Source organism: Phasianus colchicus, chromosome Z (genome assembly GCF_987193195.1).
Source record: "Phasianus colchicus chromosome Z, bPhaCol1.hap1.1, whole genome shotgun sequence".
NCBI lineage: Eukaryota > Metazoa > Chordata > Aves > Galliformes > Phasianidae > Phasianus > Phasianus colchicus.
This window is the reverse complement of record NC_143476.1, coordinates 16046651-16062744: the sequence shown is the minus strand read 5'-3', so window position 1 is coordinate 16062744 and position 16094 is coordinate 16046651. Positions and strand designations below refer to the sequence as shown.

General features: G+C 37.2%; 1 protein-coding gene across 9 annotated transcripts in view; it reads left to right on the top strand.

The window, feature by feature from the left end:
* The window catches only part of APC (APC regulator of Wnt signaling pathway), a 93822-nt gene extending 81458 nt beyond the window's left edge, over window positions 1-12364 (top strand). For all 9 annotated transcript variants that reach the window (XM_031609905.2, XM_090132464.1, XM_031609906.2 and 6 more), the window contains one exon: window positions 301-12364. In XM_031609905.2, coding sequence (XP_031465765.2) covers window positions 301-6853 — 6553 coding nt within the window. In that variant the 3' untranslated portion in view covers window positions 6854-12364. The remainder of the gene's footprint in view (window positions 1-300) is intronic.
* Window positions 12365-16094: the final 3730 nt, after the last annotated feature.

Genomic DNA, 16094 nt, shown 5'->3' with positions numbered 1-16094 from the left:
TCTCTTTATGGAAAGAAAAGATTCATAAATCATTATCAGCCATAGGAAGCAACCTGGAAGGAGAAATATTTTTGAGAGGGTAGGGTGAGAGGAACAATTTGTATTTATAGTAGCATTTGATTAACATTTAGATAGATTCCATAGGAGTAGAAGAAAAATAAAATAAATTTGCACTGGATAATTGTAACTATCCTTTTAAAGGATTAACTTGCTTGCAGTGTAGTAAGTTTTTCGTTTGTTTGTCTCTGATCTGTTGCAAATGTCACTTAATGATTTTTGTTTTCAATTACTTAATATCAGGCAAATCTTGCGAGAGAACAGTTGCTTACAAACCTTGTTACAACACTTGAAGTCACACAGTTTGACAATAGTCAGTAACGCATGTGGAACCCTGTGGAATCTTTCTGCACGAAATGCAAAGGATCAGGAGGCACTTTGGGACATGGGAGCAGTCAGCATGCTCAAAAATCTCATTCACTCGAAACACAAAATGATAGCAATGGGCAGTGCTGCAGCTCTAAGAAATCTCATGGCAAATAGGCCAGCAAAGTATAAGGATGCTAATATTATGTCTCCAGGATCAAGCTTACCATCTCTTCATGTTAGAAAACAGAAGGCACTGGAAGCAGAATTAGATGCACAGCATTTATCAGAGACTTTTGACAATATTGATAATTTAAGCCCAAAAGCATCTCACCGTAATAAGCAGAGACATAAGCAGAATATATACAGTGAGTATGTTTTGGACTCTAATCGTCATGATGATGGGGTATGCAGAACAGAGAGTTTTAGTACTGGTAACATGACTGTACTTTCTCCATATTTAAATTCTACAGTATTGCCTGGATCCTCTTCTTCTAGTAGAGGAAACATAGAAAATTGTCTATCTGAGAAAGACAGAAGTCTTGATAGAGATCGAGCAGTAGGTTTAAATGCCTATCATCCAGCTACAGAGAACAGTGGAAACTCCTCTAAGAGAATAGGAGTGCAAATTTCTACAGCTGCAGCTCAAATTGCCAAGGTTATGGAAGAAGTGACAAGCATGCATATTCCACAAGAAGACAGAAGTTCCAGTTCCACTTCTGAAATGCACTGTTTGACAGAAGAAAGAAATAACACAAGGAGAGCAGCCAGTGCCCATACTCACTCGAATACATACTTTCCAAAATCTGAGAATTCAAGCAGGCCATGTCCTGTGCCTTACACAAAAATGGAATACAAGAGAGCATCAAATGACAGCTTAAATAGTGTCAGTAGCAGTGATGGCTATGGTAAAAGAGGCCAAATGAAACCTTCCATTGAATCTTACTCTGAGGATGATGAAAGTAAATTTTGTAGTTACGGGCAATATCCAGCTGACTTGGCACATAAAATACATAGTGCAAATCACATGGATGACAATGATGGAGAACTAGACACTCCTATTAACTATAGTCTTAAGTATTCAGATGAACAATTAAATTCTGGAAGGCAGAGTCCTTCTCAAAATGAAAGATGGGCAAGGCCTAAGCATATAATAGATGATGAAATGAAACAAAATGACCAAAGGCAGTCAAGGAGCCAAAGTGCAACATACCCTGTGTACACTGAAAGTGGAGATGATAAACACATGAAATATCAATCACCTTTTGGACAGCAAGATTGCGTTCCTTCATTTAGATCAAGAGGATCCAATGGTTCAGATCAGAACAGAGTAGGGTCAACTCTTGGAATCAATCAGAAGGTAAATCAGTCCTTGTGCCAGGTTGACGATTATGATGATGATAAGCCAACCAACTACAGTGAACGCTATTCTGAGGAGGAACAGCATGAAGGGGAAGACAGACCAACCAATTACAGCATAAAGTACAATGAAGAGGAACATCATGTTGATCAGCCCATTGATTATAGTCTGAAGTATTCAACAGAAGTTCCTCCCTCTTCTCAGAAGCCATCTTTTACTTTTTCAAAGACTTCTTCAGTGCAGAGCACTAAAACTGACCATATTTCCTCAAGCAGTGGGAACACATCAGCCCCTTCAGCAGGTTCAAAGAGGCAGAATCAGCTTCACCCAAGTTCTGCACAGAGCAGAGGTGGTCATGCTCAAAAGACTGCCTCCTGTAAGAGTACTTCTATTAATCAGGAAACTATACAAACTTACTGTGTGGAAGATACACCAATATGTTTTTCAAGGTGTAGCTCTTTGTCATCTTTATCATCAGCTGAAGATGAAATAGGGCGTGATCAATCCACACGTGTGACTGATACTAATAATACACTACAAATAGCAGAACTGAAAGAAAACAGTGGGACTCTATCTGCAGAAGCTGCCGTGAGTGAAATCACATCAACATCACAACATATCAGAACAAAGTCCAGTAGACTTCCAACTTCCAGTTTATCACCTTCTGATTCCTCCAGACATAAAGCTGTTGAATTTTCTTCAGGTGCCAAATCTCCCTCAAAGAGTGGTGCACAGACTCCTAAAAGCCCACCAGAACATTATGTACAAGAAACTCCTCTCATGTTCAGTAGATGTACTTCTGTAAGTTCCCTGGATAGTTTTGAAAGCCGTTCAATTGCTAGTTCAGTTCAAAGTGAGCCTTGCAGTGGAATGGTGAGTGGTATTATAAGTCCAAGTGATCTTCCAGACAGCCCAGGACAAACAATGCCTCCAAGCAGAAGTAAAACACCACCCCCTACTCAAGGAGGTCAAGTGAAAAGAGATGTACCTAAAGGTAAAGTACCCAGTGCAGAAAAGAGAGAGCCTGGTCCTAGACAAGCAGCTGTAAATGCAGCTGTTCAGAGAGTTCAGGTACTGCCAGAGGCTGATACACTATTACATTTTGCCACAGAAAGTACTCCAGATGGGTTTTCTTGTTCTTCTAGCCTGAGTGCTCTGAGTCTTGATGAGCCATTTATACAGAAGGATGTAGAGTTAAGAATAATGCCTCCTGTACATGAAAATGAACATGGAAATGAAGCAGAGCCTGAACAGTCAGATGATACAAAGGATAACCAAGAGAATAAAGCAGAGAAGCCTTCAGAAGCAGAAAAAGACATTCTGGATGATTCTGATGATGATGATATTGAAATTCTGGAAGAATGTATTATTTCTGCAATGCCTACAAAGTCTTCACGTAAAGCCAAAAAGCCTTCTCAAGCATCTGCTCCAAAAATACCTCCTCCGGTAGCCAGAAAGCCAAGCCAGCTGCCAGTTTATAAACTTCTGCCTTCCCAAAGCCGATTGCAATCCCAAAAGCATGTGAGTTTTACACCAGGAGATGATATGCCACGAGTATATTGTGTTGAGGGTACACCAATAAATTTTTCAACAGCTACATCTCTGAGTGATCTCACAATAGAATCACCACCAAATGAGTTGGCCAATGTAGACAGTGTGGGTACTGGGGCAGAGTCAGGGGAATTTGAGAAGAGGGACACTATTCCTACAGAAGGTAGAAGTACAGATGATGTTCAGAGAGCGACTGGCCCAGGACTGGATGATGACAAAACAGAAGAGGGTGATATTCTGGCTGAGTGCATTAACTCAGCTATGCCAAAAGGTAAAAGTCACAAACCTTTTAGAGTGAAGAAAATAATGGATCAAATCCAACAAGCATCTACATCTCTAAATAACAAAAATCAATCAGAAGTTGAGAAAAAGAAGCCAACATCACCAGTAAAGCCTGTTCCCCAAAGTAGTGAATACAGAGCACGTGTAAGAAAAAACACAGAGTCTAAAAGCCAAATTAATAATGAAAGAAGCTATCCAGAGAACAGAGATGCAAAGAAACAGAATCTTAAAAATAATTCTAGAGATTTTAATGACAAACTTTCAAATAATGAAGAGCGTGTAAGAGGAGGCTTTACATTTGATTCCCCTCATCATTACACACCTATTGAGGGAACTCCGTATTGTTTTTCACGCAATGATTCCTTAAGTTCTTTGGATTTTGATGATGATGATGTTGACCTTTCAAGGGAAAAGGCAGAATTAAGAAAAGGAAAAGAAGCAAAGGAAATAGAAACTAAAGACTGCTCTAATATGGAACAGCCTTCAAGTCAGCAACCAAGTAATAGGACACAAGTTTGCCAAAAACACCCAACAAGCAGAAGCCAGTCTAAAACTTTCTGTCAGCCAAATAAAGATATTCCAGACAGAGGGGCAGCTACGGATGAGAAGATGCAGAATTTTGCTATTGAAAACACACCTGTTTGTTTTTCCCGCAATTCATCTCTTAGTTCCCTTAGTGATATTGATCAAGAAAACAATAACAACAAAGAAGAAGAACCAGTAAAGCGAACTGAGGCTCCTGATTCACAGATAGAATCAAACAGACCACAGACTTCTGGTTATGCACCTAAATCATTTCATGTTGAAGATACACCAGTATGTTTCTCTAGAAATAGCTCTCTGAGTTCTCTAAGTATTGACTCAGAAGATGACCTTTTGCAGGAATGCATTAGTTCTGCCATGCCTAAAAAGAAAAAACCATCAAGAATAAAGACTGACAGTGAAAAAAGTAATTCCAGAAATATAGGTGGTATGCTGGCAGAAGATTTAACACTGGATTTGAGAGAGATACAGAGGCCAGATTCAGAACATGGTTTCTCACCCGATTCAGAGAACTTTGATTGGAAAGCTATACAGGAAGGTGCAAATTCTATAGTTAGTAGCCTGCATCAAGCTGCAGCTGCTGCATCGCTATCTAGACAAGCTTCATCAGACTCTGATTCTATCCTATCATTAAAATCTGGTATTTCTCTGGGATCACCATTCCATCTTACCCCAGACCAAGAAGAGAAACCTTTTACTAGTAATAAAGGTCCACGAATTCTTAAGCCAGGAGAGAAAAGTACACTGGAATCTAAAAAAGTAGAATCTGAAAGTAAGGGAATCAAAGGAGGGAAAAGAGTATATAAAAGTATAATTACAGGAAAAGCTCGCTCCAATTCAGAAGTTTCAAGCCAGTTAAAGCAACCACAACAAACAAGTGTGCCTTCAATTTCACGTGGTAGGACAATGATTCATATTCCAGGAGTTCGAAATAGTTCTTCAAGTACTAGTCCTGTTTCCAAAAAAGGCCCCCCATTCAAAAACACAAATTCCAAGAGTCCCAGTGAAGGCCAGAGTTCAGCTAGTTCCCCAAGAGGAGTCAAGTCATCAGTAAAATCTGAGCCAGCTCCTGTAACTAGGCAACTGTCAGGATTGAATCAGAGTGGATCAAGTAAAGGACCTTCTAGATCAGGATCTAGAGACTCCACTCCTTCTAGACCTCAACAGCAGTCATTGAGCAGGCCTCTGCAGTCTCCAGGCCGAAACTCAATTTCCCCAGGAAGAAATGGTATAAGTCCTCCCAACAAACTGTCTCAGTTGCCAAGAACATCATCTCCTAGCACAGCTTCAACTAAGTCTTCAAGTTCAGGTAGGATGTCATATACATCACCAGGCAGGCAGATGAGCCAACAAAACCTTACAAAGCAAACTGCCTTAACTAAGAATACCAGTAGCATTCCAAGAAGTGAGTCTGCTTCCAAAGGATTGAATCAAATTCTCGGTAGTGGTGCATCAAACAAAAAGACTGACTTATCCAGAATGTCATCAGCAAAATCTAGTGGAAGTGAATCTGACAGGTCTGAGAGGCCTGTTCTTGTTCGCCAGTCGACTTTTATTAAAGAAGCTCCAAGCCCAACTCTAAGACGTAAATTGGAAGAGTCTGCTTCATTTGAATCTCTTTCTCCTTCCAGACCAGATTCTCCTACAAGATCCCAACTACAGACTCCAGTTTTAAGTCCCTCACTTCCTGATATGTCTTTATCCACTCATTCTACTGCCCAAACTAGTGGCTGGCGAAAATTGCCCCCTAATCTGAGCCCTTCTGTAGAATATGATGGGAGACCAGCAAAACGTCATGATATAACGCGTTCTCATTCTGAGAGTCCATCTAGATTGCCAATCAACAGATCAGGAACATGGAAACGTGAACATAGTAAGCATTCCTCATCACTTCCTCGTGTAAGCACTTGGAGAAGAACTGGAAGTTCTTCCTCAATTCTGTCAGCTTCTTCAGAATCCAGTGAAAAGGCAAAAAGTGAAGATGAAAAGCAACATGGAAGTTCTCTTTCTGGACAGAAGCAAAGTAAAGAAAGCCAAGCACCAGCAAAAGGTACTTGGAGAAAAATAAAAGAAAATGAAATCCCCCAAATAATGAATGATCCTCAACATCCTTCCTCGAGTGCCACAAGTAGCTCTGATTCCAAAACTCTAATCTATCAGATGGCACCAGCTGTCTCTAAGACTGAGGATGTTTGGGTGAGGATTGAGGACTGCCCAATTAACAATCCTCGATCTGGAAGGTCCCCAACTGGAAATACTCCTCCTGTTATTGACAGCGTTTCAGAGAAGGGGGTTGTGAATGGCAAAGATTCTAAAGAGATTCAAGAAAAACAAAATCCAGGGAATGGAAGTGTTCCTGTTCGTACCGTTGGTTTAGAAAATCGTCTGAACTCTTTCTTTCAGATGGACAGTCCAGACAAGAAAGGCAATGAAACAAAACCTCTGCAGACCAATCCTGTTCCTGCACCAGAAAATAACGAAAGTACTGTGAGCGAGCGTACACCATTCAGTTCCAGTAGTTCAAGCAAACATAGCTCTCCGATTGGTGCTGTTGCAGCAAGAGTAACTCCTTTCAATTATAATCCAAGCCGTAGGAAGAGTAGTGTGGACAATAGTTCAGCTCGGCCATCACAGATACCAACACCAGTAAATAACAGCACAAAGAAACGTGACTCAAAGTCTGAAAATACAGACTCCAGTGGAAATCAGAGTCCCAAACGTCATTCTGGCTCTTACCTGGTGACTTCTGTTTAAATACATCAAAAAATAAAACTGATGTATTAAACACAGCAGCTACTTAGAAGTTTTATTTCAAATGAAACTTCAAATGATGGGGATTGATTTTTTTTGTTTGTTTGTTTGTTTGTTTCTGTAAATAGGTTTGATTCTTGTTAGAGAGTCCTTGTTCTGGAAGCCATATTTGATAGTATACTTTGTCTTCACTGGTAATATTTTGGAGGAAAATGTGATTGACAGTTTGAAATAAAATTGCTAATGCAAGTATATTTGTACAATATGTTTAACATGTATTTAATTAGCATCCCATCCCATAATCCTTTAAATATTGCTTGTCTTGAAATCATTGAACATTGCATATAGAGATGATGGAGTCATACTGCTTTATCAATCATTTCTAGACTACAGACTGACTAAACTACATCAGGGAAGAACTGGTATTATTTATGCAAAAAAATATACTCAGTTTTAGTATTTGTGATTCCATCTAACCCAGTAATTAATCATGTGGCTGTGAAATTCACAGTAATATGGTTTCTGCTGAACAAGCATTCCCAGCCTGCTTTTCTGCATGAGTGGAACTGATGGTTATTTTCTGAAGTAATGATAACATTTGTGGTCACATAATGTGCATAGATAGGTATGGTGTAACAATTTACACTTTCTTTATGCCCTGGGGAAAATTAAAAAAAAAAATAGAAAAAAAGAAAAACTGTGTAACTGTAAAACCTTGACCGAAATTATTTTACCTGAACTAGATTTCATCTCCAAGTAGGTAGACTTTTTTTTTTTTCTTTTTTGCTATGCTGTAACTTGTTGTATATTCTGGTATTTGAGGTGAGATGGCTGCTCTTTATTAATGAGACATGGGTGATGTCTCAACAGAGACTAAAATGAACATTTCAGAATAAATTATTACTATATGTAAATCGTGTGTGTTACTTTTGCATTACATAAAAATACAGCATTTTACTTTGAGATGTCACCTTTTAATATGTATAATGCACTTATGGCCTGATGCAGGAGAATCTTGCACCCTCAATATTCATTCTTAGTGACTGAAAATGGCTGTTGTAGGATGCTTGTAACAGTTGCAGGATCAGGCCTCAGGTCTTCTGTAATATAATTCTAATGGAGACAGTTTCACCCATCTCAGGTGCATAACAAGGCTAAAGGCAGGGTATTGCAAGCACTCAAGTGGGATAATTGCTTTCATCACTGCAAACTGAAACATGTATAAAAATGATATTTATAAATTGAAACTTTTTTTTTTAATTGGGGATATAATGTAGAATGTGAAATAGTGACTACTGTGAGATGAAATTTTAATTCTATTTGAAATCTTCATGCAATTTTATTTTTTTAAAAAATTATAAAGGGAAAAATACCACAAGAATTTCATCACAAAAAGTTTGTTGTAGTGGAAAAATGATTTTGTATGCAAACCAGGACCTTTGCTGCCTCAAGCCTTTTTGATGCAAATATGGTTTGTGTTAGAACAATGCTGAAAAGACAGATTAGTGCTTTAAATATATAAATAGATTGAATTTAAATAAGATTTCATTTAAAGTAGAAACATGAGATAATAGAACATTAACCATTTGTGCATGATTGAAGGAACCACAAAATTGCTTCAGTTTTGTTCTGTGTCAGCTGGACTGTTCTTAAGTTAGCATTCTAAATAGTTGGTATTCAGGATTCAAGATGCCCTAATTTTAAGTAGTGCTGAAATAGAGTAATTTAACATTATGGTAGGCTTAACACTGTTACAGTGCTTCACATCTGTGGCTTTTGTGCTTCATCTGCTATTAAGATTAATCAATTTTATCTTGAATTCCTAATAAGACTTGTAGTGTTTTTGAACAGAATTGAGATACTGTCAGCAGTAAGTTAAAAGCCAATACCAAAAATCCAGTTTTTTTGAATAAGAGGTATTTTATTTTGTTTTATTCTTTGCCTCTTGTCAGATTTTTCAAGACATGCTACATTTCCACACCACCTGGTTGGTGTAGCTCTTAACAAACAGCATGTTAGCATTCATAATATTTTGCACGTGATATCTTCACAAAACTTTTAATATGAACATCACTGTTCTTTTCAAGATGAAATAGAGACAGACTGATTTGTTTTGAAGTCAGGACTTTCTGTTGGAGTAGAATACTCCATCCTTATGTTTAAAATAGAAGACCATCTTTATTACAAATTATGAGATACTTTTTTTTGTGATGTTTTTTAATTGGTAGCGTAGAATAGAATATTCTGAAGGTGTACCATTGTACCCAGGATAGTCAGTTAATACCAGCTTTGCATCTCCTTTATCTAAGAATTGAAAGGTAAACTTAATCCCTATAAATAAATTCTAGTTTCACATTTGTAACTGAGGTAATCTAAAGAACATGAAAACATGAGGTGAAACAATAAATAATTGTATGCATATCAAACACCGGAATGTATTTGAAAGTTGTAGTGGCATCTTTAGATAGTCTAGGAGGTACTTCTTTTTAATTGGGAAGTTTCTCTTAATATCGTCATAACTAATCTACGTTTGTAGCAAAGACAGATGATATAAACTTTCCAAGTATAAGGGTAGTGAAACACTAAAATATGCTTCCCATGGGAGTTGTTAAATTTCCATTACAGAAGTTTTAAGAAGGAGGTTAGGAAACATAAGGGGATGGACTTCAGTGTATTTCACATTGCCTTTGTGCAGAGAGATGCTTACGTGATCTTTTGAAATTCCTTCCCAAAGCATTTCTCTGATTCTTTATCTAAAATGCTTAGTATCCATTAAGAGACTTTTAGAATATTTAAGGACATACATGATGTTTGATTCATATTAGTGATTAGGATACAAACTTAGATTTTATGCTTAACTATAAAAATGAATCCTGGAAATATAAAATCAGAAAAATGGAAAATGGCTGTATTAAGTATATTTAGTCTTGTATTTTGTTAACAATGTCTAGATTAATGGTTGCCAGATTTGGTTTATGCTGCTAAAGTTTTCTCTTGCTCCTTGGTTTTATTTTAATGAGGATGGCACAGCATGAACCAGGACATCATCAGTGTTGAGGCAAAACAAAGGAAAGCAAGGAGCTAAGGAAACCAAGATTCCTGTTACTGTTTTTTGGGGATATACATTTTGATAGAACTTTAGTGATTGGAATGCAGACCTGCAGTTGTCCTTTATTTAGTTTAATAAAGCTTTGTGTTCTTTATGTGAAAAGTGGGAACATGTCTTCTCTGCAGTTTTTTACTTTTTAAAATGTGCATTCATTCTAGTTTCTTGCTGTATGCCACAGTTAATGTTTTCGCTAAATTTTTATGAACAATTTTGCAAACTTTAAAAGGGAACTTAACCTATATATATTTTTCATGTACAGTCCTCTGTCAGAATATTTTCCTTTGAAACTTTATAGATAATTCTTAAAACTGTCAGATTTGCTAGCTCGAAAATTGAAAGCCCATGGCCTTGCCATGGTTTCCTGACAAGACTGGAATACTGTTTAAGCAGGAGTTGGCTTCAGAATACAAGTAATCAATTATGCTGTTCTTCAGTAAACATCAACTAATGTAAGCAACAGCACTCATCTGACCCATCAGTGGTCCAGATCAGCTCTTACCTAGCAGAACTGGTTGGAAGGAGTAGGGTTGAAGCTGTTTAAGTATGCTGAATTTGCTCAGTGCAAGATCAGACAATCTGCCTCGGGTAGCAGAAAAGAAGAAAACAGCTAGAGCTGATGGAAGGAGATTGGATCAAACCATTACATGCAATTGTAAGCCAGTACACCAAGTTCCAGAACAGCTGTTAACGCTTCTTGAGATGGCAAAAGCAAATTGAAGTGTTGTACTGTTAGCTTGTTCATTTTAAATTTCTGGCTAAGTTGCCTAACAGTGCTTTACTTTTAAACATGTTGTATTCCAGGGAAGTCCCTTTACCCTGGAAATTCTGACAATTAACGTCAGAAGTATGATGTTTGTAGAAAATATTTTTTCCTTCATCACAAACTACCAAATAATTTTTTCTACCATATGTGAAATTATAATTTTTAAATTTGCAATATTAAATGCGATATTAAGTCCTTCCAATAGAATGATTTACTGTAATTAGCTGTTTTCTAGAAGGGGCTCAAAAAGGGGAGAGATCTTATCCAGTCCCTAATGAAGAGAGTGTACTACTCATACGGACAATCTAGAACGCTTAAGAGAACTTTAACATGCTCTTGTAGTCTTTTGTTGCTAGATGCCTCCCAAATGTCTTTTCACACTTTCCATTAAATAGTACAAAGAACCATAAATGTTGCTAACATTTCTGTGTAGCCTTCGACCTAAATGTAATTCCATCTACTTGCCATAACACCATGCAAAGCCTAATCCACCTATCTGACAGCTTTGTTCTGGATGAGATGCGTGATTTGGACGAATCAAAAGTGAGATGTCCATTCATATGAAGCATGACTTTCTTCCCATGCTTAGACCTTTGAGGACTTTCTTAACCTCATCACGCAAATGTGTTCACTCGCCGCTACCACAGCCATCTCCTTTGCACTTTTAAGTATCACCAAAAGAGATGTCCCCACTTTTTTCATTTTAAATCACATACAGAAATGTCATTCTTGCTTCATAGTTTACTATACGCAGAGTAACAGATTTTATCTGTAAACATGTTTTAGAGAATGTTAATGTAGATAAGGTTGAGTTTTTAGTCTGAATGTAAGTTGGTTGTGTGTTGTATTTGGCTACATATTGGAAGTGCAAGGGGATTTGGTGTGGTGCTGAAAAGCTTAAGAGATCACAACAGTCATGTAGGTGTCAGTAAAATTGTGATGCCCAGATCAATACGAATCAATACGTATCAATAAGTATGTATTTAATATCTACATTTTCTGCTGTCAACTTCCAGTTTACCAGATGTGCAGTTTGTCCATTCTAAGACTGAGTAATGTCTCCCTAGCCTCGTTTTGCAAGTCATCTGTTCCTTAGGAAATTTCCACATAGTTGGAGATTCTTGTATTTACAGATTTCTGCCACTTCCAGGAGTCAAGGAAATTATTCTAATTTTGTTGTTGGTGAAAGAATTCTTTTTTATGAGTGGCCATGAAATTGCAATTAAGATATGAAGGTGTAGGGAGAGCTTGTTCACTCAGTAAAATGCACTTCCACTCAAAGTTATTAGCTCAAGACATACAAACTGAACATTTCTTGGGCCTTACTTCTTGGTGGGAATTAAGACGTGTAAAGCTTGAGCTGGCTCTCTGCAAGTAAATAAGTTGTTGTCCTCTGAGATCAAATACATTTTTCCCACCTATGAATGTTGTTTCTCTTTGATGAACTCAGCCCACAATTATCTTTCCTTCAGTTTTGTTGTTTGCTTCTGCCTGAGATGCATTACTGTTCTTATCTCTGTAATTAATTATTTCTTCAATTATTCTGATGTATTTTGCTTCACAGTATCCTAATTCTGAATTTAGTCTTGCGATGCATAACTTATTACTGGTGGTGTTATATAAAATTTCCTCCTGATTGCACCTTGTCAGAGTGGAATTCTTTTCTTGGGTGTAACTAAATCTTAGATGTCTGCTGTACTAGAAATATGTTTTCATTTAAAAAGAAAGTTGCTGTTAAGATGATGACAAAGCATATCAGAACTAATGGTCTAAGAAACCATGCAGTTTTATTTTGGTACAAGTCACATTTTAAAGTGGATAAAAGCTTTTCATCCATGTTTCATTTTAAAACAAACTACACAAAATCTATTTCTGACACAGTGTAATTCCATAACATCTTACTTATTTTACCAGAAGTTCACAAGAAAGCCTATTTATTTATGACTTTTAGCTTAGTTAACTCCAGTCCTCCTTACTGCATCTAAACCCTGACCAGAAACTGTTAGGAGACCTACATTCGCTGATTCCCAACACACACATACAAACATGAACTTACATACATACGTTTGTTCTGCACTCTTCTATTCACTCTAGGACTGACATACAACTAGGAGCATTTAAGGAAAAAAAAAAGGCTCTGTTAACGAGTTACATTGTTGTTTGGCTTTTTGGGTTTTTTGTTTGTTTGTTTTGTTTTTTCCTGATACTTGTAACTATAGTTCAGAAGGTGAGTTCTAATTTCTGGACTGATTAGTTGGTACCCTATTTTTGAAGTGTTCCAGAGAAATATACACAAATTGGTCTTAATTTATATTCAGAAAGAGAAGTTCATAGTCAGAATGTAGAAAAGGCAGCTTAATGTCAGTAGGGATTTTGAAAACTACAGGATTTTGAGTGCTTACATTTCATAACGATTCTGTATAAAATAACTGCTTAGGGTGAGGGAAAAAGGAGCTCAGGTATACAATAAACAGAACTAGGGTTTGCTTGTAAATCTTAGACCTTTAACTAAGGTCTGTGATGGCAGACGTATGGAAGGGCAGGAAGGTAGATGCAAAGATTAAGCCCAGAACCACAAAATCTCAGAATGGCCCGGGCTGGAAGGGACATCAAGGATCAGGAATCTCCAATCCCCCTGCCACATGCAGGGCCACCAGCCTTCACATTTAATACTAGACCAGGCTGCCCAGAATCTCAGAAAGCCCTAATATTAATGTCTAGAAACATGTCATTTTTATTCCTGGGAGGGAAAGAGGATGTGGGGGATTTTTATTATTTTTATTCCATTGCATGACAAAAGGGGGTTGGTATCTTTCAGTTCCTTCTATGATTGTGCAGATAAACAGTCATATCAGATTTGGAGTTGGTCTAGATAGTCTCCAGAGGTCACTTCCAGTCCCTACATTTCTGTGATTATTTGACACCCAAGTGTTTAATTTTATTTTAAAGTCTTACTAACAGAAACCCCCTAGCTTAAGTGAAATCTACAAGCTCAGTGCAAATACTGTATTACTTTGTCATATATATGTGGCTGATTGATGGTGTCTTTTTATCCTACAAACTGACTTCATGTAGTTGTCAGGTGTTCTACAAGATGAGAGTAGGACACTAAGTAAGAGGATATAAAACTGAGGACTGCAGTTATTGGCGAATAGAAATCACTGTTTTTCTCTTGGTATTTTGTTGGTTCTACTGTTCCCAGCTAAATAGACTCCAGTGGCAGTGTGTTGCCTGAAAGTCACCTGCGTGCCTCAGTGAAATTCTGTGTACAGTGTCTGCTGTGTTTAGCTGTGTTTACTTATTTACTTCATGTAAATCAAGGGATGGGCTCTGGTGATGTAATCAAAAAGACTTGGAGCTCTCAACAGAGTATAGCTAAGGAGAACTGTCTAGGCAACTATCTGATGCCATGTCAGCTGCTCTTGGCAGCTGAATTGTAACAAGTAAGTCTAATGTGGACTTGGAAATCTTGAGGATAGCTATGCCTTTTTAAAGATATACAGGATATCAACTGTTCATGTGCTTCTACCATTGAGATGAACAAAACTGGAGTTTCTGCTGATTACTAAATACAATTGTGTAGCTGTTGTTGCTCTAGGATGAGCATGAGGTAGTACATCTCAAAATGCTAGAGTAGAAGACAAGATTTTGGCTTGCTAACATAGAAGGAACTTAGAGCACTCCCTGGAGTTCAAGTAAATGATATATGCAGTATTTTAGAGTGATGTTTCATGAAGCATGTTTCCATTTTTTATGTTACGTATACTTTTGAATCTTTGCTCACATGGATTGCAGATAAAATCTTTTTAGCTTGGCTCCTTCCTTTCAGTGTCAATTGGACCAACTGAGATTTCACTCTGAACCCCTTTTCATTTTGTATTTTCTGCAGCTCACTACAAATCTGTTGCACCAGCTGAAAATACACCTTCTGAATGATATCACTAGTCCCAGTGACACAGGCATTTCTAGCATAACTATGCAGGGTAACATGTAGTCAGAGAAAACTGAACATGTAAGCTAGGCCTGAATAATCTGCTATCTGCTCAAACTATTTACTTGTGCTTGTTTTCCCCTTCTGGGCAAAGCATTTGGATTTATCCCAAGTGAAATGTACTGTCTCTATCAAAACCACTTTGAACTTCTGTTACTTAATTTTATAGGGCCCTTGAGGTTTTTTAATTTTATTTTTCTTCCCTAGCTGTGCTTAACAACAGTAAAACAGCATCTGACTAAGCACATGTGACTTGCTGTTGACAATGTATGCAGTGAGGGGATTTTCTGAAATGCGTGCAATGCAATGGTTACCACTTCCTGCCACTTCCCTTTCTAGAAACAACATACAACAAAGGCAGTAACTTCCAGAGTCATACACAGCTTCAGAGACGAGGGTCCCTGGGACTAAGCAAAGAAATTTGCAGTCTTGAAATTTTGCTACAGAACTTACATGAGTCCTATCATCACCACCAACTACATCTTATTTCTTTAAAATGTTTAAAATCTCTTAAGTTCTCATTGCTTTGTCATCCAATTTCAGATATCAGGGACAGCAGATGCGATGTGTCTGAGCTAGTCTGCTTTGTGACCTACTTCTGTCCCTGAAATCTTCAGGTTAGAAATGCACAGAACTCAAATCTGAAATGCTTTTTCTTATAACACAAGAACAAATGTAGCAACTGAATGGCATATACAGTCATTCTATAATGATGATTCTATGATTAAATTGACATATTTGTACCTAATGCTTCATTTTAGGAATGGTAGTTTCAAAATACATAAAGAAATAAGATTGGTTTGTCATAATAGGATATGCAGTAAAGACTTGCCTCCCTCATGTTCGGTCACATATACCATATGATACAATCTATAACTCCATAAAATCCCAACGATTTTTTATGATTTTTCCACCTGGAAAAGATATCAATAAACGTTTTTGCTATTACCACAGTATAGGTTACATAGCTTCTGTTCTGTTTTGGTAAATTTAAATATTGTTTTAGAAGAAAAGCCATTTCTCCTATATGTTGGTATTAAAAAGCTGCATTAATTTAAGAAAAATAGCATGCAACTGATAAGTATAACAGCATTAAACAAATGCACATAATTATTGCCTTGAACTAAGTGGGTTGACTGAGAGCAAATTTAATATTCAGTTTCAATTCAGTGCCATTCACAAATTGCAACCACATTCAACGCCTTCTTTAATGTTAAAGCAGTGTCTCAAGCTGATATCCAATTATGTACCACAATTTGTTTTAAAAAGTAACATAGAAATTAAAATATTGCAGAAAGAAAAAGGGGGAAAAACAGGATGAAGAAGTAACTTCTTTAATATTTCTTTAAGTTTTAGCCATTTTTTTTAATGAAGTCAAATA